Here is a 23,507-nt window from a genome sequence, read left to right as displayed (position 1 = left end):
CCAATCTGCCCCACAGGGTGCCCAAACCTTACTGTCCCACCCACTGGAGGGCCTATCACACATTTATTGGTGCCCCCCAAAAATGGAGGTGGGGGGGCGCCTCATTCAGTCATTCGTAGGAGCCCCAGGGAAGCCTGCGCATGCACATGTATGTTTGTGTATAGTTTTGTTTCATGTTGGGTGCTGTAAAGTTGTGATTTTTAGTACGGTTATTTGGTAGTAAACACATTTCCTACCCCCAACAATCCATTGAAAGAAATTGTCATTCAATAAAAAATCAAAGTGAACACATCAGAGTCATGGACAATTGCATATTATAACCAGTATGTAAACAGTATGTACCAGGCAATGATGTACAGGGGCATGGCAGGGGACCAGGGCACTCTCCTCCCTGTCGCGCCTTAGCGATACCAGGATGCCGGAAAGCCCTCAACCAACACCACCTGCTACCTGATGCAGCTCTTTAAGCCCTAACAGTCTCCTGCATGCTAGCACTACCTCGCACCCTCAACTCAATTAAAATGTGTTGCAAAAATGCAACCAAAAATAAAACTTTGGGATTAAAATGTAATTTTGTAAGAAACACAATCTCCTATTCCTGGGTTCAGTGTTTCGGGGGGGGGGGTCCTACCTTTCACAACAAGGTGACAGGACCACACACGCACACCTACTGCGGGGCCTGCTGGTAGTAGCCACAATGTTTATGAAGGCATTGTTGGGTGAATACCACCTGAGATGGTACAAAGACTGGGGACCTCACTGCTCAGCCCTCTCGGAGGAGGAGGCATCAGATTCTCTCCAGCTGCCAGGCATGCTTGGGTCTGGTGGGAGTGGAGGTAAATGGGAATGGTGGTTCGAGCTGAAGGAAGGTCACTGGGGGTGAAAGATGGAGGATCGGATTTCATAGAAAGGGGAGAGCAGATGGAAAGGGAAGATGGGTAGAATGATGTTGCAACATTATGTTCCTGCCTTCTCTTTGGCTCTGTACTGTTTTCTATAGAGGGGTTTAAATGTATACTTTTAAGCTGGATCACCGATTTAGGAAATCTGGATCAACCACAGCACTTTTTTAGGGTCCTCGTAGACACACACCCAGTGGAATTTGGGCCCCCCTGATCACAAACCTGTCCCACCCAGATGAAAATACCTGTAGCCGGACCTGAGCTGAGGTTCCTGAGGTGAAAGGCAAGTCGTCCACTGGAAACTGAAGTAACTGAAGCTGAAGACGACCAGAGACGCCTGCAGACCCTTTGCATCATAGTGAAGCGACCACCGCTAGCAAGGCCCCCTTTTCTATCTGACAGAGGAGCTCCAAAGAGGACGATTCGTTCCCTTTGGCTGGTGGGACCAAGTGGCCCTGAGACGAACTGCAATTTGAGCCATCTCCCGAGGTGCTGTGCCTTTCCAGAGCTGCAGACTGCAATTACCAGGAGACCTCCGACCCATTTGCAGTGCATAGTCTTTGAGAGGCCGAATCTGTCCAAGTCTTTGCTGAGCTCCAGGTGAACATCCAAAGACATGATCCAACTCCTCCAAGTCCCTTCACCACAGTGCAGGACTCCGGAATCGATTCAGTCTTTTGTTGGTGCTGAGAAAAAGGTTCCAAAACTGCAGACTGACCAGGGAGAATGAAGACACCCATGCCAAGGGTCCTCTCTCGAGACAGCTGCTGAGACATCCCATTCAGAGTCTTTCCTTTCATCTCCAGACCGAGGAATCTGGAGACCGGGTCCGTCGATGCTGCACAGAGGAGAATCCAGCTTCAAGCATTTCTTCTAACTTAAGGTGGTTCTGTGGGGTGAAAGGTATAACTTGTCTTGAACCAAGAAGTCACCCCAGAGAGACTAGAATGTGTGAAGAGGTGTCAAGAGTGTCCACTCTACCTCAGACCCAAGCTACCAGCTTGTGTCCCTTTACAGTGTCTCCATCGTTGTTAATTCTACACGTATATTTTCCTATAGACTAAAAGTATCCTAAGGAACTTTTCCTGTTCTACTGCTTCTTAAGACTTTGAATCCATTCAGCACTGACTTTTTCGTATAGTTTGGGATTTAACTTTAAAAGTGTTAGTTTACCAAGAAAGTGTCTTTAGAACATTCAGCTCTGCTACTGTATGACTAACCAACCTTTTTTCTTCCTAAAAGACTTGATCTTATGTGGGTTTGCAAACTAAATACAATTACTGTATCTTTGTCTTAACTGAGTTTGCTGTAGTACTGATACTGTAGAACTGTCATTAGTGTCACACTCTGTAACAAGTGTACCACGAGCAACTACCACTGAAGCTATGGCCTTTGAGAAGTGTATTTATGTATTCACGGGAGGATAGCTCGGGGGCAACGCGTTCACCTTGGAAGCAAGACTGCACGAAGCAACACCGGTTCCATCGCCGGGTCTGCACGTAGAAATCTCTGGGTATTAAGCGTGTTATAAATAACCAATTACAGTGACCAATTACAATTCCTAAGTTTTTTGGTTAATTGAATTTTACTATACCTATGTCTAAATATAATTGTTTTATTTTAGTTGTGTTTCTTTGGACTATTGTACTTACTGGGTTCAGTGTACTTAACTACAGCTCACATCTTCCTCCTACGATGTTCCTGACTGCTCTGCTACTCTAACAAGGTTCCTTGAGTAATAGTGACTTGTGCTAAGAGTTGGGGACCTGTATTCCAAGGGATAGTTTTATGAAGTCTTACCTCAAGTGGACTTTTGGAAAACAACCCTAACATTCACCAGAATATGGTGGCCTTTCAGAATCTGCCCACCTGGTTGATTCTGAACCGATCTCTTAACTACTACTCCATAACCTAAGATGTTATTGTAAACATCAGATGTCTTCTCTCATTCCTCTACATAGGTTTGTGTTCCAATGGGCAGTTTTTCCGTTCTGTAGAAAATGCCTTCAAAAGACACAATTAATTTGATACTACGAGCCTCTTTCCGAGTGAGGCTCTGATGATCTCTTATTCATGCCATATTCTAGTTTCAAACTGCAGTACCTTGAACTTAGCAGTACTTAAATAGCGAGTGCTTTATAGAATTAAAAAAAATTAAATGACCTGGATCCTCAGTATTCAGAAATATTGTTTGTTTAGAGGTTGCTCAAGGAATTGGCTCCCAGATTAAGAGTGGATTCTTGTTTTTTCCACATGTTGCATTTAGGTCGCTGGTACAAGGAGGAAGAGCAGAGGTAGTACGACAGAGGGAGAAGATGAAAACCCCTATGAACTGCTCCTGACGGCAAAAACCAAAAGGCCTGTTACATTAGAGGGAAGAAGTAAAGGTGGGTGATCCTCTGAAAGTCACAAGGTGTATTATACACATTCAATAGGATACCTAAACTAATGTAGACAAAGGTGTTCATATCTGGTAATCTGTTCTGAATCATACTTATAATTCAAGCCCTGAAGTGCATCTAATGGTTCATGAGCTGAATACGCACAATAACTTGATGGCTAATAACTGTAGTTAATAGTATCACTTAAAACAATCAGATAAATGTCACTTATATCCTATTTGTTGGCATGCTTGGCAAATCATGGTGCAACTGCAGTGCTCTGAATTCTTAAAAGAAAAAACGTTTATCTTATACTCAATCTGATCTCGTTCAAAATGACTGGTCTGCCCGGTGTTTTGGAGTCTTAAGAAGGCTTGTGTTGGACTGCCACCTGAATGGCTTTCCTTGATGTGGACCGCCGAGCTGTACCAATGGTGGCCCATGAAGCAAAGTGTCTTGAGTTTGTGTTGGTGGGCCGCGGTGCGATTACCCCCAAGGTACGAGTAGTCTTGCTAGCGATTCTCGCTATGATCGAAGTCCTTAATGGTCTAGGTCAGCTGGGGAGGGTTTGACTGCTGCATGCGCCAGTGCCGGGGAGTGGTGCGAGTTGCCTGGCAAAGCTGCAAACGATATCCAGTTAATTTGCTGTGTTCTCTGCATCTTCTTTTTGGCTCTGCGCCTCGGGATAGCTGTAGGCATGTCGCAGGGATGCTGTTGGGCTGCTGTCCTGCGAGTGGTCTCTCTGGACTGTTTCTGCCTCACTTGTGGCTCTAGAAAAGGAAGAGAAAAATTGGGAGGTACTTGTGGAGTGGACAGGAAATGGGGGAGAAGGGACCTTGCCAATGCCACTCTTTGAGGTAGGGCTTGCTCTGGCTTACCATCTTTAGGCCTTCCAACCCAGGATGAGAGGGCTTGCTATCCACTCGTGACCTGGTCAGGTTACTGGCCTAGTCACATAAAACAGAGTAATATTGTTTCCATTGCTTTTACAGTGTTCTTGTGTTGCTTTGTCTTATTTTCACTTGCTCTTGCATTACTTTCCTGTTTATTTTTACTTGATTTACTGCACCCAGTTTTTAATGGTTCATAAGTGAATCATTTCCAAAAATCTTAAAAGTAAATGTTGGTGTTCTCTCAACAGATCAGACCTTTTGTGAATTTATATTTGTATAGTAGTAATAGGTACCTGTTATTTTCATTGCTTAGGGTGTGTACATGCCTAAGTGTATTTGTACACTGCCTGTCAAATGTGATGCATTTGAAAGCTCTGTCTCATTGTACCATTACACCACCCCTAAATCGCCTGAAGTCGAAGTCTTACTGCTGTACCCACCTACCTTGATTGAATGTGGCTAGACCCAAGTTTTTCCCCTGTTCATTAAAAGTGTTAAGCAGTTTTTGTACCACTGTCTGAGGAAGCTTCAACAAATAACCCTATGCAGAAGGCTGAAATACCTGACCAGAAAGGGAAGCCAAACCGGGAGGCTAGCTCTGGGGCAACATGCTTGTCTTGGAAGCAAAACAATGCAGAGAAACCCAGGTTCGAATTCCGGTCCTGCACTAAGAAACTGGTCTCCAGAATTAAGCACGGTATAAAATATGAATGAACTAAACCTCTCAAGATAACTTAAGATAAAGTAGCGTGGCCAGAGCGAAAAGGCTTGACTCTCAGGTAGAGGTAGTATGTCGACGGGTACAATTATTCTACATGCATATCTCCAGAAAATAACTACATTGTGTGGCGAGCAAGAAATAAGACTCGGACAAGAGGACATTGTGCAACCTTTGCTTTATTCAAAATAAAAAGGAAATTCCTCACTAGCCCTATTGCTACAAGGGATTTCCCTTCCTTAGAAACAAAAACTGAGGTGCTCGTCAGGATGTCAATACCAAAGAAACAGTCTGCCATCCTGTCCCACTAACCTGCCCTGCCACTAGTGTAAGGGTAGATGTTCATTTGAATGTATAGCCCCCCAGTACTTTTTGCTGGACTTATGGATTTTTGGTCTGTTCCTTTTGAGTGTGTGGGGACCTTTTTCTACATACCCCCAATTCTTTTACTTTATCCTTTGGGATACTTTGCATATCTTTTTTGCAACTGTTTCTTGGAGAAATAGTTTCCTCCAAGTTCCATGGCATCTGTTAAGGATTTCAATCAGGCGACACACACCTTGGTCTCGGCCTAGTAGGCAGCTCATGACTGAAATGCTTACCTTTCTATGTTATAGATTCAATATTGAGATGGTACACCACTCATATCACACCCCCTTTTCAAATACCCTGGGTCACAATGGACCATGAACCAGGCTGGTTGGTAAAATACAATATTTATTTTAAAATTCAAAAGAAATCATACACTTTTTAATATGGGGCAGCAATCACCAATGGGGTGATAATTACAATGAGAATGTGAGCAATGCACGGGGTTTAACCTTCTAGTGAAACATATACACAGCACAGCGGAATAGGAACACTTTTTGATTTAGGAAAGATAGCACCCAAGCTAGAATTCCCCGCTGCAATGTTCCCTTAACCCACAAATAATCAATTCTGAGTGGATAAACAGAAGCAGCAGGTAATCAGGAATAAAAAATAGGAAACATAATCTAAATATGACCTTCCCTCCCCAAATAAGAGAAAAACTGATTTTAAACCCCTTGCAATGTTATGAAATGACACACGGAAATGGACAAATAAATAATGAATGTGTGTTAAAAACCTTAAAGCAAATCTAATTCCTCGCTAAAGCAACAATGCAAAGACACGAACAAAGAATGGAGTACCAAAAGCATACATTTCGAAAATGAGTGGAAAGTTTAAAACCGATTGCAGCAAAATGACACATTGGAAACTGCAAATTTTTCAATTCCCATCTGAAATTACCCAAAAGGTTTTTAATAAAAACGGGTGAAATGCACTGATTTGGAGTGCGGTTGGGCTGGGGGATAGAGGTATATCACAGGAACAAAATGGAAGTGAAATTAAGTCTCTAGCTGGTAAATTTGTTGAGTTATGCAAGATATAAAAAGCTGCGCTTTGAGTAAAATGGTGCTGTGAAATAGGAAAGGAAATCGGTTGTGACAAGAACATTTTTACTTTACACTAGAGTATTCAGGCTAGGTCACCAAAGATAGACGCAGTAAGAGCCAGGGTTGATGCGTGACTTCAACCCTGCTACCTCAGCGCCCAACCCTGGCGGAAACCAGTCCGATCACTCGAAATAGGACTAATCGTGTTTGCAAACTACGCGGATGACACGCAATGCATCCTTCCTATTTCAGGAATGCATCAAAAGGATGAAGCCTCCATTAATGGAATCTATGCGAAGATCCAAAATTGGATGATAGCTAACGGACTGGCCCTGAACAGTGCCAAAACGGAGCTCCTTCTTGTTGGGTCGCCAAACAAACTGGACAAACTAGGCGAGGAATAGAAGAATATTAACCTGGACAATTGTCATTAATGCACTGTCCAAGGTTAAGACGCTGGGCGTATGTCTGGATAGACACTTAAACATGAAGGCGCAGGTGAACAGTCCCGTCTCGTCAGCCTCCTATTTCTTCAAACTCTTCCGCCATCTTCGCCCATTTATTTCTGAAAAAAACTCAGAAACGTTGGCTAGAGCCATTATTGGCTCAAAATTAGACTATGGCTGTAGTCTCTTGGTGGGCATTCCTCAGTCGGAGATTCATCGCCTTCAGGTCATCCAAAATGGGGCAGTAAGAGTAGTAAAGAGATTGAGAAAAAGAGATCATGTCTCGGAGGCCAGAAGGAGTCTCCACTGGTTACCAGTTGGAGCAAGAATTCAGTTCAGGCTCCTTCTGATAACTCAAAAATGCATTGTTGGTCCAATGCCATCGTATTTGAAGGAAGCCATAATCATGAAAGACAAGGGAAGGTCATTGAGATCAGACAACTCGAACATACTCGTGGTTCCTCGGCACAAGACCAATAAGACAAGACAAGGGTCCTTTGAAGTTGCGGCTCCTACAGTTTGGAATGCCCTCCCTACTCACATAAGAACTCTGGCTTCAACAGAACTTTTTTTAAAAAAGCTGAAAACACTGCTCTTTGTGTAGACCTGTGTCAGTATTAACCATGGACTGCTTTACCTCTTGATGTATATGTAATTCTGTTTCATGTTTGTTAGTCTGCGCCCATCAGCTTCTGGGTACCAGGTGCGCATTACACATTTCTTAACATAACATAATGGTTTAGGATCATACAAGACAAAATTACTAAAGAGATGGTGCTAGCACCAGAAATCAAGGGCAGGGTTGCAAGAATGATTCTGACAGTTTTAACAAGTTAGCAGGGTAAGAATAGGATGACTTGGAGAGTTAGATAAGGACAAGGCCAAGATATGCTATGGGTTTCTATGGGGTGGCAATTATACTCGCAGTCCACTTTTTAGTTTTGGGGTTTTGGACCGTCAACGGTTCTGGTCACTACACGGCAGCGCGCCTGGCAAACAGCTGGGCAGTTCTGGTCACCGGATGGCACTTCTGGACTGGCAATTCTGGTCACTGGATACTAAAGGTCAGCTGGATGGCAGGATAGCAGCGAACATGCAGTTAGGGGTATCAGGATGCTTCCCAAAAACACCACAGCTTTCCCCTTTGGTTATTTGGGAATTTTAGTGGGATTTCAGAATTGAGGCCTTCCTGGGAATATGATCAGCACTGCTTGGGTTTTGCAGTGGGCCCTGGAGTATGGTCAGCAATGCTTTGGCCTTGTAGTTGGGATCTGGAATGTGGATGGATGGAACAGGAACGCAGCGCAGGAACGTCAGGAAGAGTGCGTCTAGAGTCTAAGCTCGCCTCTAAACAACTAGATTGGACAATCAATGTTGGTTGCCTGCCCTGGGATGTGACTCAGTTCAGGAGGTTGCATTTTATGATGTAAAAAGACTTCCCACAGGCCTTTTTGCCAAAAATCTGTCATACCAGAATTTACAAATTTGTACAGTTGTGGCATCTTAATAAAGGACATAACCAGGTTACATATATTCTGTATAGCACAGCCGTCCAATCCTGCAATCTGTGAGACATTGTTTTGTACTTTTATACTTTTTTTTGTAATTTTCAGTGTGAAATATTAAGCCTAAAATTCCATACATGGGTGCGGATGATCACAAGGGATGTATGTACAAAGCTTCACATTTGCAACATGGAGGCTTTTCTTGTAATCCGCAAAACTTTGCCATTTCTGTCCCCAAATTGTCAGTGAATTCTACCATGTCTTCAATGAAAGCCCATAAAATTATATATTTAAATTATAACATTTTCACATGTTTACAAATTCTTGCTGCAGAGATGGTCTTTATAGTTTATTTATAAAATAGTCTTTGGAAGCAAATGGCAGTCCTTTGTCCGTCACTGTACCATTTTTTTTTCGTTTTCAGCTGCCACCAACTGTCACTTCAGCCCTGTGTGGGGTGGGGATTCCCAGTTTGATTGAAGGTTTTCTGGTCCCCTCTACTTCACAGGTTTGTGTCCCAGGACCTCTTGTCCCAGCCTGGAGTACAGACGAATGGCTGACGAGTGTGTGAACTTTCTTTGTCCTGGTCCATTCAAAGTTTTTCAAGCTAGCAATTATCATTTTTATGTCCTGGAAGTTTATGGTGTGGCTCCCTTCCTAGGAGAAAGCTTTAACTCTGCCAACTGGAATAACCTGTTTTTGGCAGCTTGCAAATCCAGCCAAGGCTGCTTAACATCTTTATTTTCTGATATTTGGTCCTGAATTAAAACAAACCTGTGGAATAAAATAGCCTATGTATGTATTTTCACCAGCCGCAAACCCCTTCACATTGCTAGGTAATGGTAGGCTTTCCTTCAGTTTACTTTTCAAACGGGCATTTTTCTCCTTTTGTTTTACAAAAGCCCCATTTTACACATGTGTTGAAAACTGATGGCATTTCCTTTCAAATTCGATTTTTCCATCTGACTTCCCAATATAGTTTATCTGAAGCACAGATGCATTGAAACTGACATGGCTCAGATAGCTGGAGTCTCTTTTGAACTACTGAGCTTTGATACATTTGTAAAGAAATGAACACATTTTCTGTGCAAATAAAAGTGCAATTCCTTGTTGATTTCTCTGAGTTGGTTTGACAGGGTGTGTCATTCAGAAATCATGCCTGGTTTTGCTGAGGCACAATGAGATACTGGGCATGGCAGGGCCTTATTAATCAGTGATTAAAGGAAGAACAGATGGTGAATAGCGTCCACAGCATTATTTTAAAGTTGAAAGGTTTCCTTGATAACAGAGATCTTGGGCTTTCAGCAAAGCAGTGCTGCCTTTTAACTATATATTTTTTTTATACAGATAAGAACACACTGGCACACTCCCTTAGTGTGTCCCCTTCTTCCATCCTGCTCCTGTGTGCTTGGCAAGAAGGTGCAGCCATCTTTGTGTTGCTGCAAAAACAGTTTTGAGGCCATAGCGCTCACAGGAGCCAGCACAGCCATTTTGCTGTTTCTGCGCACATGCAGCTTGGTGATGTGGGGAAATACTGTTGAATGGGTCAATATATCCCACACGGTCATTGACATTTGCTAAACACAGCACTTTCTCTGCGGTGTGGCTGGGAGCCATTTGGGTTTTCCCTTTTCATTTTCTGTAATTTTCCTTGTGAAAACTAATGTTCCCATGGGCAGGGAGATATTTTGTTTCCTTCCTAACTTTTATATTATGAGATCAGCACACCCACCTGCTCGTGTAACATTTTGGGTACAGTGATGGGCAAATCTGAATGGCTGTTGGCAGTGGTTTTATCCTATCTACTTTTGTGCAATTTAGACTCCCAGGCTTTACTTGTTGCCATGGTAGTGCACAGAAGGGTCACCATTGACCCAACATGGTGGCTGTGTTCTTTTTTTTTTTCTCCCATTTCTCTTTTGTCCCGTCATGATCCTTATGCCTTGCTGGGTTGGGGAGGTCCTTGTTTGACTTTTGTCTTCGGCGGGAATCCTTTGTGAAACCCGCCAAGGCTCCAGTGTCTGTGAGGACCGGAAACGGGAGAGGAGTCAAACTCCACTCCTCTTTGTCTTCTGGTGTGTCTGCCTGGAACCAGTTCCACCTAGGTCGCTGGCTTTCCTAAAAGGAGAGCAACCACCCAGAGTTTGAATGATGCATGAGTGCTGATTGGCTTGATTCCTCCATAAAGGCATGGATCTTGAGGCGAAAGACAGCTGACCCCTGAAACGGAAGAACCGACGAGGAAGAAGAGGAAAAGATGTCTGCAGCCACTTACAGATGGCCGGAACTGCTCTCTGAGTAATTGCTGCTTCGAATGGATTGTCTCCTCCCACATATTCCTCATCTTTGATATTCGTTATCCAGCTTGAGGTGCTTCGGTAAAAAACATTCTCGGCAGAGAGCGCTGTGCATCGATGCAGTCGACCGATGTCCTTCGAGGGCCACAGTCTCGAGGATGATGTAATTGAAGGCATATATAGCACGTGCAGCACCCGTTTGCTTCAGTTCTGTTTTTCCACAAATGCTATCTTTGAGAAATACGGCGCGCTTCATTACTTCATACGCAAGTATGTCTTCTTCGTCAACACCGACTACCCAGAAGACTGGGTTCAAGAACTCAAATGTTGTTGACCGATCCACACCGTACGTCTATGGTGTCTCGGGGTAGAGCATAAGATCTCTTCCTGATCGAAGTGTCCGTCGAGGACCGAAAAGGCCCCGAAGGAGCTAAAGGGGAAAATGGCAGTAGGTCGAAACCCCAAAAAATTACCATCTACCCCGACCAAAAAAAACCTTCGACCGACGAGTTGAGGCAACTCTCCTCGGAGGAAGAAAGTTAAAAGATCGAAGAGTGGCTCCCACCACTTCTCATTGTCGTTGAGGAAGTTCAAAAAGGACGACCATGGGTCGACTTCGTCAGACACCTACCCTGAGAGGGTATCTTGTCCCACAAAAACATCAACACCTGCCAAATAGGAAGCATTTAGAGCAGAAATGCTGAAAATATTTGAAAAGCAAAAACCCACGTGAAGCCATGCTTCTACCACGCCTTCCAATGAAGCCAGTAAGGAAAGGGCTCGAGCTTGGGATGAAGGCCTTGTGAGCCGTCAAGGCCTTGATGCGATGACAAGTAATTGAAGGATCCGTCGAGCCGAAAACATAGGCACAAGTCGAGCACTGTTGATGCCTGCTGCGCCACCAATGACAGCTGCACCATTGACATAGACTCTGGTGGTGCTCTTGACACTAGCTGAACCATCGACGTCTAGCACCCCATCTAAACCTAGTGTGCCATTGAAAAAAGTTTGGACTCCTCGAGCGTCGAATTCGCAATTGGTCAAACCCTTGCTTCCTGAAAAACTTATGTTCATTTACCAAGGAAAGAATATTTTAAATCCCTCACCTCAAAATCATGGTAGTTCGTTATAAAACCACTGCCACCAGCCATTTCAATAGGAAAGGGTAGATTTTGACAGCTACAAGAGTGTTTAGACATTGGGGATACTAAGTAACCCCTCCAGCACTCTGTAGGAAGATAGTTTGTGCTGGGTCTACGAATTTAAAAAGACTTGTAAAGTCAATTTAACTTTACATTCTGTGGGGAACAGTAGTTCATCCCAGAGAAGGTATTTAAACCTTGGGGAGTCCAAGGGACACCCCTGTGCCACTGCACTGAAGATGCTGTGACACAACAATAAAAAGATGCCTTATGGGGTTATCTAAAACTCCATAATCAAAGAACACGCGTAAAACACACATCAAAATACCTGAGAGGGTGGGGAAAAAAGGCTTGCACTCTCCCCAGGGGAAAAAACAAGTCCTCAAAATCCAGCTAAGTTGCTGGGGATCTCTAAGGTGAAGGGGAAATGAGCACATTTCTGAGAATTCTCCCTAACACTGGTGGGCTGACGAGCTCCATAGAGTGCACCCGCTATCTGAAGAGGCAATGCGGACTCCCCCTGTAGACCTCAGTGAGCTGGGCATAAGCGCTCTCATGAGGAGGAATGCAGCAGAAAATAAATCAATAATGCTGTAAACCGATGGGCTGCTGCCAGAGACGCATTGAACTTGCCTCATTGCTCGCGTTGGAAGTGTAGTCCCCTGCTCCTGATGGCCATATAACACCTCAGAGCCCATAATGCATAACATTTTACCTCCTGAAATAGCATGCCTGCACATACCTTTAAGCCAAATTTCAGCTACAAGTCTTTCCCCCCGGATACTTGAGGCAATTTGCTGCCCTGCTGCGCTGAAAATTGGCTGACATACAATTGCAAGATTGAGAAAGCCAACATTTGGGGGCTCCTGGCTGATTAAAGGGGGCAGTGTGCTGAAGAGCTTATTGGGGGTGGTACAGGTGGCAGAGGCCTGGGCCTGGGAGGCAACGACCCAAGTAGAAGGTGAAGAGGCCGAGATGATCTGGGCGGACGGAAGTGCAAACTAGTCGGGTAGTGGAGCAAAAGGTACAGCACAGCCCCTAAAGGCCCTTAGGTACAGCAGAGGCGAGTGGTAGTGGCGGCCACTGCGACTAAGCAGAAAGGACCTGTGTCAGGGGACATTAAGGCGCTCATGTAGGGACCAAAGCGCAGAAACATTTGCAACAGGTGACAGCGGCACAGATACACTCGCCTCCTCCTATTCAACAAGATGCCGATGACCCACCAACGACGAGATCAGACCTGATGGCCATGTTATAAGAGCTTAAAAAGGACATAAGACAGTGATACTGACCATACCAAAGCAATTGCGGACCTTAATAAAATTGTCCTTGCGGTAGCGAAGGGTAGACGAGGTGGAAACCGCAATATGTGAGCCGGGGCACGAACAGGACGAACTGGCACGGCGAATAAACTCCCTTGAGTAGCAGATGGAGCAGGTTCTTACTAAGCAGGAGGATGCCAAAAATAGATCCCGGTGGAATAATATACACATCCGTGGAATCCCCCAAGTCAATACCAGATGCGGATCTGCAGGAATATGTGATATCATTGTTCCAACAATTGCTGGATTCCAAAGTGGAGCAAGCGTTTATCCTGGATCGCACCCACATTGTGTTCTCATCGTACCAGTTAAGCAAGAACTTGATTCCTGCTGTCTCGACTACGGTCAGTTTCGGAACACTCCGCTAGCACTCTAAGATCTGGCTCAAGCGGAAGAGACTCTGCATTGTCACAGGCTGGCTCAAATCCAGGGACATACGTTCCCATGTGGCTTACTTTTTGAATGGAAAGGTCAGTCATATACCATTTCCAAGGAAGAGGAGGCCACTGACTTGATGGAGGCAGACAGAGAGCCTAGTTTGGCGAACCCAGAAGGGGGCCCGTAGGATAATCCGCCTACAGCCTCACTTCCGAGGAGGGTGAAATGGAAAACGGGCAGTCTGCACCTGAAAGGAAGAGTAGAGGTACCTGAAATACAGCAACACCCACCTGAAAAGCTATGAATAAGGCTGGACAGGGCAATCTTGGGAGGGCTGGGAGTGTTTGCCACGCTTATTCGCTTATTAACTAACAAGGCGTTAGCAGGTCATTTGGGTAGTTTCTCAAACTAGGTGTTCTATGAGAGGGGGGCTGGGTAGGGTGCTGGAAAGTTTGTTCCATATTGCCCAGGTGGTGAAACCAAGCCCGGGGATGACTAGTTGTTTAATATGTTGACTTACAAAAGTATGGAGGAGATTGGGTGGGAGGGGTCTGTTTACTATTTATGAAATGGTGGTGGCACACATGATTCCCGTTCGCATTTATGGTTATGTGGGGTGTTCTTGTCAGGTGTGCTGGGATATGAAGGATTGCAAAAGGACGATGGCGGCTGAGAAATTGATCAACCCTGGGGCGTCTCACTGAGCTGCACACCTCAGTGGTGTGGCTACAAGCGACACACTTGCTTCCCAAAGATGAGGCCTGTATGAGACGCTAGGAATTCCCCAAACAATTCTTTGCATCTAGTGGCATTAAAAGGGGGGTGGGTTGCTATCTTTATTGCAAAGGATACAGACTTCAGCAAGTGGTTCCAGTATAAGGATCCATAGTCTTGGGGCAATTAATGGTTCAGCTGGTAACCCTGATAGCGGTGTACGCGCCTAATGAAAAGCAAGACCAATTTTTGACAGATCTGCTGGTCAAGTTAAGTGGGTGGTGTGTGGGAAAGGTGTTGGTTGGGAAGGATTTTAACTGTGTGATGGATGCATCCTTGGACAAAACCGCCCACCCACAATGATGCTAGGAACAGACAGGCACTCGCACGCTTTCTTAGGGAGCTACACCCCTAAGAAATAGGTTGTTTCTTTCACCCTGCACATAGAGGGTTCTCGTGAATTGATATGGTCCCAATATCGGATGCTTTGATTCCACAGGTGACGGATTTGGAGATCGCAGTCAACCTCCGCGCAGATCCTGGAGATTGAATGATCGGATGTTAAGGGACCTCCCCCTAAGATCCCATATGGAAACAGTCATTGGAAACTACTTCAGGGACAACGATAATGGGGAGGTGGATTGGGGTACGATTTTTGGATGCTGGGAAGGCAGTTATGAGGTGTGAATTAATCGCTCAGGCGGCCGCCTTCCTGAGAGAGAAGGACCTCTTCAGGGTGGGGTTAGAATGGAGGTGCAGGACTCAGGAAAATGTGCATAAGTCTCGGGGGTTCTGGAAGGCATGGCAAGCCTTCATGAAGGCTAGGGTGAAATTAGAGGAACACCTAGTGGATAGGTTGGCGCAACTCCTAATTCAAACCAAGCAATAATGCTATCTGAAGGGGACAGAGCTAACTGCTTCCTTGCGGCAAAACTAAGGAAGGAAAAAGCCCAAAACTGTATCGCCCAATTGAGGAATTGGGCTGGGAATTTAGTAAGGGGTGAGGTGGAGAAAATGGAAATAATGCAGACCTTTTATGCTCTGGCCTTACAAAGTGAGAATGTAAACGGCGAAGCGCTACAAACTTTCTTGGAAAAAATAAACGTACCCTGTATAACGGCTGTTGGGGGCAATTCTCATTTCTGTGCTAATTTCCTTCAACCTTCGAGATCCCAAGCTCTTTCGCTGGATTTAGGACTTTTTAATTTTAACCCTGGAGAGAGAGCTCTTTTTCTCAATCTCAAGTATTTTGATCTGATTTGGATTGTTTCCTTTGTTTTAGGATTCTGACAAACTCCATAGGCATCTACTTTTTGTATGGTGACACACTGCACCTTCAGTGCAGTGTCACAGAGAAATCCTTTAGATTTATCATAAGGTTCAAATACTTTTTCTTGGGTGAACTACAGTTCCCAAGAATAGGAAAGTGAAATTGACTTTATTTACCTTTTCTCTTTGTAGCTCGAGCACACCCCATCTTATGTCGAGTGCTGGGGGGGTTATTTAGTAGCCCCTTTTTCTACTTATTCATTTAACATTTTCTGTCGACCCTCAATACTTTAAATGGCTAGTGGCAGTGGTTTAATTTTCCTACCATTGTGCTTTTCTACCACAGGCTGAATCCTCAGCTGCAGTATAGCATCCGTGGGTGACCATTGTGTTTAAAATGGTCCCGATCTTCTTTTTTCACCATTTCTTGTTTGGGAGGTCATTCTTGGGTTTTACTTCGCCCGCCAACCCAGGTTTAAGCCCTTTGTTTGTTTTTTGCCTTTGGCAGGCTTCAGTACTGAAACCCGCCTCTGGCTCCAGTGTGTCTGGAAGGGCAGGAAGGTGAGGGAGGTGCCGGAAACTCACCTGTCCTTTGTCTCCTTAGTTATCTGAATGCACCCAGTCCTGATTGGCTGGCTGGCTATTCTTGCAGGACAGCCACCCTGCTGTGTGGCACAGCTAGGCTGTGCATGAATGGTAGAAACCTGCTTAAAAGGCGAGGCTTCTTGGACTGAAGACATTTGATCACTGGGAAGAACCACCCGACGAAAAAAACGTGAACTAAGCCTGCAGCATCCTCGTGAACTGTTGAATTGCCCTGTGAAGCCCTGCTGCTGTGCTGAAACTCCTTTTTCTGATCGACAAAAGGACGAATTCTTCCCTTGGGTTAATGGGACCAACTAACCCATAGACTAACTTTGCTGAAAGACCTTCCCCAAATGGCTGTACTTCTTTGCTGCTGCTGGAACCGAGTGCCAGGGGTCGAGAAATCCATAGTAGAGTGCAACGTCTGTAAGCTGGCCAAAAGCTCCAGGAGTCTCCTGAGGACCCTCCAGAAGCAGGACAACCCAAGCTTGAGACGCCTCACCAGCGTGCTGGACTCAAGGAGTGAAGGAAGCCCAACCAGTGTCCAAGATCTGCGGTGGTGCCGTTTACTGAGCCCTGAAACCTCAAAGTGCTGTTGATCTGAAGAACGCCCAAAGCTGCTGCTGACCTTTGAATTGCTCTGCAAGAGTCCTCCAGATGTCCTCCCTCTTGTCCCCACTACTGAGGCCCAGGAACACAGGATTTGCATCACTGCAACCAGACAGAAGCCAGCTGGATCCACTTCTAACCAAAGGTAATGTTCTGACTTTGGGGTACTTACCTCATCACATGTAGCTTGCTCTTCTCAGTTGAGACTTGCAGTAGCTGTGGCCGCACAGTGATTTTTCTTCAACAAACTCTCTAACTTTGTGCAAGACTTTTACTATCTAAGAAGTACCTCAGCTCCATAGACTTTGCTCCAATTAACTTTGGCTGTCCTGGCTCCCTGCAGACTCTTTTAATCCATTGATTTTGATTCTTACTGTCCCTCATAGGTGATATGTTGGTTTTTAACTAATATTGCTGTGAAAGATTTTTATCTAGATTTCATTGGAAGATATAAAGTGCTCAAATGCTCTGAGAACCTGTTTAACCTTTTTCCTTCTGTTAACATTTACTTTCTACCAACCTCAGAATTTACAAAGTGCAAAAGTGATATATAAATGCCATTACTGTCCTATTTAGTGAAATCACCTTACGGTGTTGGAAGTGTATAGGAAGCATCCCCAAAGAGTATCTACTCGCTTTGCCTTGATTCTGAGAAAGTATTTTGAAGTGTATTTTTATTGTTGCACATTGCCCTTTTTAAAGTGCTTATTTAAAACTGACCGTTAAATAAATATTTTACTAGAAAACCTTGTAAATGTTATTTGGCTATTTGTATTGGTGAATTTGTATGCTGCAGCTCACATTAACCCCTCTTGAGAGAAGTCTGGCTGCTCAGTCACACTTAGAGAGAGCGAGTGAGTCAAAAGCTACCCTAACCAAAGGCGTGACATAGGGACACCAGAATTTGCAGTGGAGCTAGTTAAATACTAGCTCAAAAAAGGACAAATAAAACCCAAGGGTACGGAGAATATCACAGAGAAGGGTTTTGTTTATTTAACATTAACAAAGAACAGAGAACATTTTAACACACTGCGCCTTGGCGCTGAAAAAGATGTATTGCTGAACACAAAATAATTCTCAATATTTGTGGGTTAGTAAACATAGTGACCAAAGGTGTCAAGTTTTTGTATTGTTTTAAATTACAATACGTTCCACATAGTTTAACATTGTTTTTCACATGTATTGTTAGGAATGGCAATACATTTATCATTGTCTAGCATCGTCGACACACGAATTTTGTGTTTCTGGTTCGGTATTTAATTCCTGGAGGCAGTGGCTGTATGAGATGGGACAGCGCTGCTGAGATGTTACCGAACGGTCATCAGGACAGGTGGTTAAAGTCGGGGAGATGTAGAGACGTGGGTGTCCACCTATGGGTGATAAGGGGCTGTGTTAGTTCTAAGAATGGTGTCCAGGAATAGAATGTAAAAACTGCAAAGAGGGCGACCTACCATGAGCAAGTGATTTGGCGCCTTGGCCGTCGAAGTAGTTTGTCCAATCACTGAATTAGCTGGAGAGGCTGTCTGTAAACATCAGAGGCCGGGGGCTGCATACATTGAAATATTTCGGATATTAAAAACGGCGGCTAGAGGCCGTGGAGGTAAAACACGAGTATAAATATGTGCTGGTGCCAGGGCAGGGTAATGGCGGTGCCGGGTGGTATTTAAGCAAAAGGGTGTATCTAAGGGGGTCAGAAGGCTGTGGGTGGGCAAGTCCTATCGGCCTGGTGAATAGAACTATGCATACCAATATTAGGCTGTACCACCTGTCCTGATGACCGTTCGGTAACATCTCAGCAGCGCTGTCCCACCTCATACAGCCACTGCCTCCAGGAATTAAATACCGAACCAGAAACACAAAATTTGTGTGTCGACGATGCTAGACAATGATAAATGTATTGCCATTCCTAACAATACATGTGAAAGACAATGTTAAACTATGTGGAACGTATTGTAATTTAAAACAATACAAAAACTTGACACCTTTGGTCACTATGTTTACTAACCCACAAATATTGAGAATTATTTTGTGTTCAGCAATATATCTTTTTCAGCGCCAAGGCGCCGTGTGTTAAAATGTTCTCTGTTCTTTGTTAATGTTAAATAAACAAAACCCTTCTCTGTGATATTCTCCGTACCCTTGGGTTTTGTTATTTGTCCTTTTTTGAGCTAGTATTTACCTAGCTCCACTGCAAATTCTGGTGAGCCTATGTCACGCCTTTGGTTAGGGTAGCTTTTGACTCACTCGCTCTCTCTAATCCTTTCACCCTCTTGAGTCAAGCCCCCTGACAAAAAAAAGAGGGTCCGCCCTATTATTTTTTACCTGCTCAGTCACACTACCAACTTGTGTAGTTAAGACCTATACCAATAGGTGGGTTAACTAATACCAAGAAGACAAGGGTGGTGCAGTCTCCCACCGGGTTACTACATCAATTCTTGCTTAACAGAGAAAGACAGTTTTTGGAGGCCCCATTTACTGAGGAGAAGGAGTAGGGGGTGGGAAGGGAAATTGAGACCCCCCCCCCCAGCAATAAGGCCCGGGGCCAATGGGTTTGGGAATGTTTCTTATCAAACTTTCCAGCGTGCATTAGTTGCCCCTTTGACAAAACTGTTCAACCACATACGGGAAGGGGGTACAATTTCAGGAGCTATGGGAGCCTCCATAACCACTTCAGTACTAAAATCTGGAAAGGACCCGACAGAATGTACTAGCTACCGCCCTATCTCTCTGAACAGAGATGCAAAGCTCTGCGCAAAGGTTTTGGCTTAAAGACTGATGCAGGTGCTACCTAAAATTATACATCCGGATAAGGCAGGATTTATTATGGGGAGGCATTCCTAGGACAACATCCGTTGGGCAGTGAATGTAGCGATATGGGGGACACAGAAAAGCACGGAAAATTTCCGTGATAGCACTTGATGTAACTAGGGCGTTCAATATCCTGGATTGGGGTTTTCTGCGGCTAACAGAGCTTTGGATGTGGGCCGGTCTTCATACACGTTTCTGGCCAACTTCCAAATACCTTTTATGAAATTACAGGTCAGTGGGCAATTGTCAACCTCCATTCCGATTCCTGTCGGGGATGTCCGCTGTCGCCATTGATTTTCGCCATGGCCATGGAACCTCTGGTGCAGGCAGTGAGGGCTGATGCTGAAATAAAGGGGATCACGGTTAAATAAATCTCACATAAGATCGCATTGTATGCAGACAACATATTGCTTTTCCTCCGATATACTGCAATCTCACTCCTGAGGACTATGAGGCTCCTGGAGGAGTTTGCAGAGGTTTCAGGATTTCGCATTAACTATTCCACATCAAAAGTGCTCAATGTCACAGAAGGTCAAACCTTGGTAGGCAGATGGAGAAGGAGTTTTCTCCTCTGTATCATCCATAATACTCTCCCTCCAGATCTTTACGCTTCTCCTGCACCAACTCTGTGTTTCAATCACTTCTCTAAATGGAGAGCTGGTGCCCGATCCCTTTCCTCAGCAGGCTCCCTCCTATGGAACAGCCTCCCCTCTTACTCTTCGTCTTGAGACCTATCGCCTCAAATTCCGGAAGTGCCTCAAGACTTTTCTTTTCACCTCTTCCTTCTTTTCTCCTCTGCTAATCCCACAGTTGCTGAGATTGGTGACCAGGGCCCTTGTGTCCTTCTGGGCCCTGGCCTCCCACACCCAATCGTCATCAGCCTCTGCCCGCTCCCAGCACTTGCCTTGGAACTATTGGCCTGTACTACCGAGGCATGGACTTTTTCATTGGCAGCTGACCACCCCCTAGCACTTCTTGCACTTGGCACTTAGTTACTGCCTAGCACTTCCCTCCTGGCAAACCTCCTCCCCTCCTCTCCCCTCCCCTCCCTTCCCTTCCCTTCCCTTCTCTTCTCTGTGCACTTCCACATTCTGAACGCTCACAAGGCCTATTCATTTTTTTAAATTGATTTTCATTCCCACGTTCCATCCTTGTTGCCCTGTGGGCGTTTTGAAACACAATTTACTTGTATAAGCGCCTTACAAATGCACAATAAATACATTGTTTTGGAATAGGAGAAAGGGTTTATATTCTCCTTTCTCATACACCCTTTCAGCATTGTTCAGATATTAAATGGATGGAAGTTGTCGATGAACCCTGCTGTCAGGTTGTTTGGGCCTTTCAGTGCTCTGTGTTGTTAGTATGTTCATTTGCTGCTGATTTAGTACTGTTCTAGTACTCATTATATTTCTTAACTGTTTAAAGAATAAGTTTTATTAGGATTGTGATTGTTAATAATTTATGATTTTATAGTTTTAAAGTCGAAAGTTTTAACTGCAAAGATCTGTAAATGTGTAATTGATTGTTTTCTGTGATTTTAAGTGTCTGAGAATCGATGTGTGAAAAGTTTGGTTCTGTACTAAACACACAATAAATAAAAATAAAAATTGATCTGGGACCGGAACAATATAGAATATTTGGCAGTAAAGCGGACTCCGACCTATGAGGGACTATATACAGACAATATTTCTTGTGTCTGGAAAGCCCTGCTAGACGACCTTATATGCAAGAACATTCCTGGTTCGCCTGTGTAACATCCATTAAGATGACCCTTCTCCCATGTTTCTTGTACACAGTGACCTCTCTACCACAGTATCCCAGCGCAAATGATCAATAATTTATAGAGGGAAATCCTACGTTTCATTTGGAGGATGGGTAAGAAGCCCAGGGTGCCTAGGAGGGTTCTCTTCTGCCCTCTGGGGTTGGGGGGCCTAAGGGTTCCTGATTTTGCTCGCTACTTTCAGGCTTCACAGTTGGCGCCCGTGTTACAATGGTCCTTAGCAGAGCCTCAAATGGGGTGACGCATTTTGGAACAAGAGGCCACGGACATTCCTCTTGGGGGTATTTGGGTTTTTGGGGCAATGAGCAAGGGGTATGGGAGGAGGGGGCTCATTGCTCGAAACCACCAAGTGTTCCCTCACATATTGGGACAAAGCCTGTCTGGAGAAGAAGCTAAATTTGGGAATGGGTCCTCTCACCCCGAAGGGATATAATATGGAAAACAGGGGACATCCTGCCATACACGTCTAAGTGGCAACAAGATGAGAGGGTCAACATAATAGAGGGGCAATGTGGTCAGATTTGGCACAGAGCACTTTAAAGCTCTAAATACACAGCCATCAAAGAGTTGGCTTATGAAATATGCTTCTGGTTGTATGACCCCACACAGATTGTATTCTATTAACCTTGACATTTCTCCCCTGTGCTGGCGAAATTGTTGGCATGTGGGGAACCTGGGCCATATGTGGTGGACCTGCCCAAAGGCACAAACCTACTGGAAGGAAAGTTTGAGCCACATAAAAGACATAGTGGGGATTCAACTGCCACTTAGCCTGGTGGTGATACTGGGTGCGGTGGCGGAGGAGCTATATGCTGCAAGTGCCATCCTAATTACTCACATGTTGGTGGGGGCAAGCATTACCCTAGCCCATGGTTGGAAAACCGAGGGGGGCCCGGTTGAAGCTATGTGGTGGGTAAGAATGCGGGGCATCATGGCGATGGAGAAGGTGTGTGCATTGGCCAAAGGCACATATGAAAGGTTTATGGCAGTGTTTCTCCCATTTCATGAACATGCATCAGCCAGGGAACAGAACTCCTTCAGGCCTGCTTTAAGAAATGTCTCAGTTTAAGTGGGTGTAAAGGGGCCGACGGGAAGTACAATCCTTGAACGAAAGACTTTCTGTTAATAAGGAATGCTCAAATGAGCCACCACTTGTTTTATGAGTTGCCTGTAGCTCCTCTTAAAAGTATTTAGTTCTTGGATTACTGCTGCCCTTCTAAGACATGTAACACTGTGCTGTGCTTTCCCTGAATCACATTAGTACTATTCTAAAAGAGTTTCATAAAGTTCTTACCTTAGAAACTATTGTACACTTTAATGTATACTGGGTATAACTAGCAATTAGGTCACAGATAGTTCTTCCACCCGCCTCCCTCTTCCTGGGAAGCTCTGCTACATTACTGCTTCTTGCTCCGGCAGCCTTCTCAATGCCTTACTGGTACTAGTGTTTCTCTTTCTCTCTGTCTTGGGGTTCAGTTCTGTGGGCTCCTGGCCCACCACGTCCTCTCTGTGGTCCTGCCTCCATATTGCCTTCTATCTTAACTTCCAGTGGCATCTCTGCGTATCTCCTCCTCTGCTGTTCAACTCTGCATCAGGGAGTCTCCTCCTCCAGCAGAGAAGTTATAGTCGTCCCTATAACGAGAGGTAAACGTGCTTCTGATTGGATGAGGTTGAGTCTGAGGACGGTTCAGCAGTGGTGCCAGTAAAACAAAAACGTCTTAATGCCTTTCCAACTTTTGTGCACTGCCCCCCATATACGTGGAGGGTACAGATTTTACAGGGTTCTCATCTGATCCTGGGAGTCCGCCCCAAAGGAGGAGCCACTGCCCATGGGGTCCTGCTTGCCCAAACCCGTAGGGAGATATAACTCCCGACAGGGGATACAGCAATGGACACGGGCACAGATACAGCAGCTACGGCAACAGACACCGACGCAGCAGATGATTTTGTACCAGCAGACTGGGAACCATCGGGGGCGGATGCTCCCCAACGGGTGCCTGCCCCGGATGAGGTTGGCTCGTTCCATGCAATGTTGTCAAGTGCCTCGGCGCTATTTCAGATGGTGCTTGAGGAGACTAAGAAGGAACGGTTCCTTTACCAGCAACGTGAGTCCAGACGAAGACTCAAAAGGGAAGTCCGGCAGTTCCTCCAAGGTATAAACCACCTCTTATCGTCAACCTTCACGCTCATCGTATGAGGCATACAGAGGTTTCTCTAAGGCATATTGCGGCAGAGGACCGCGTTGGTGCCGCCCACAGGACCCGACCCAGACACCAAAACAAGCCTGAACCGGCCATAGACTTGGCCCCCACTTGTGCATCCCAGTGAGAGGCCGGCTGG

At 45.1% G+C, this 23,507-nt stretch overlaps 1 protein-coding gene across 9 annotated transcripts in view; it reads left to right on the top strand.

The window, feature by feature from the left end:
- The window catches only part of ANKS1A (ankyrin repeat and sterile alpha motif domain containing 1A), an 855,968-nt gene that overhangs the window by 367,178 nt on the left and 465,283 nt on the right, over window positions 1-23,507 (top strand). For all 9 annotated transcript variants that reach the window (XM_069633488.1, XM_069633494.1, XM_069633490.1 and 6 more), the window contains one exon: window positions 3,169-3,289. In XM_069633488.1, the coding sequence (XP_069489589.1) occupies window positions 3,169-3,289 (121 nt within the window). The remainder of the gene's footprint in view (window positions 1-3,168; window positions 3,290-23,507) is intronic.

Source organism: Ambystoma mexicanum, chromosome 13, assembly GCF_040938575.1.
Source record: "Ambystoma mexicanum isolate Mex_15411 chromosome 13, UKY_AmexF1_1, whole genome shotgun sequence".
In the NCBI taxonomy this organism is placed as follows: Eukaryota; Metazoa; Chordata; class Amphibia; order Caudata; family Ambystomatidae; genus Ambystoma; species Ambystoma mexicanum.
Note: the sequence above shows the minus strand (reverse complement) of the source record. Positions and strands in the feature narration are given on the sequence as shown.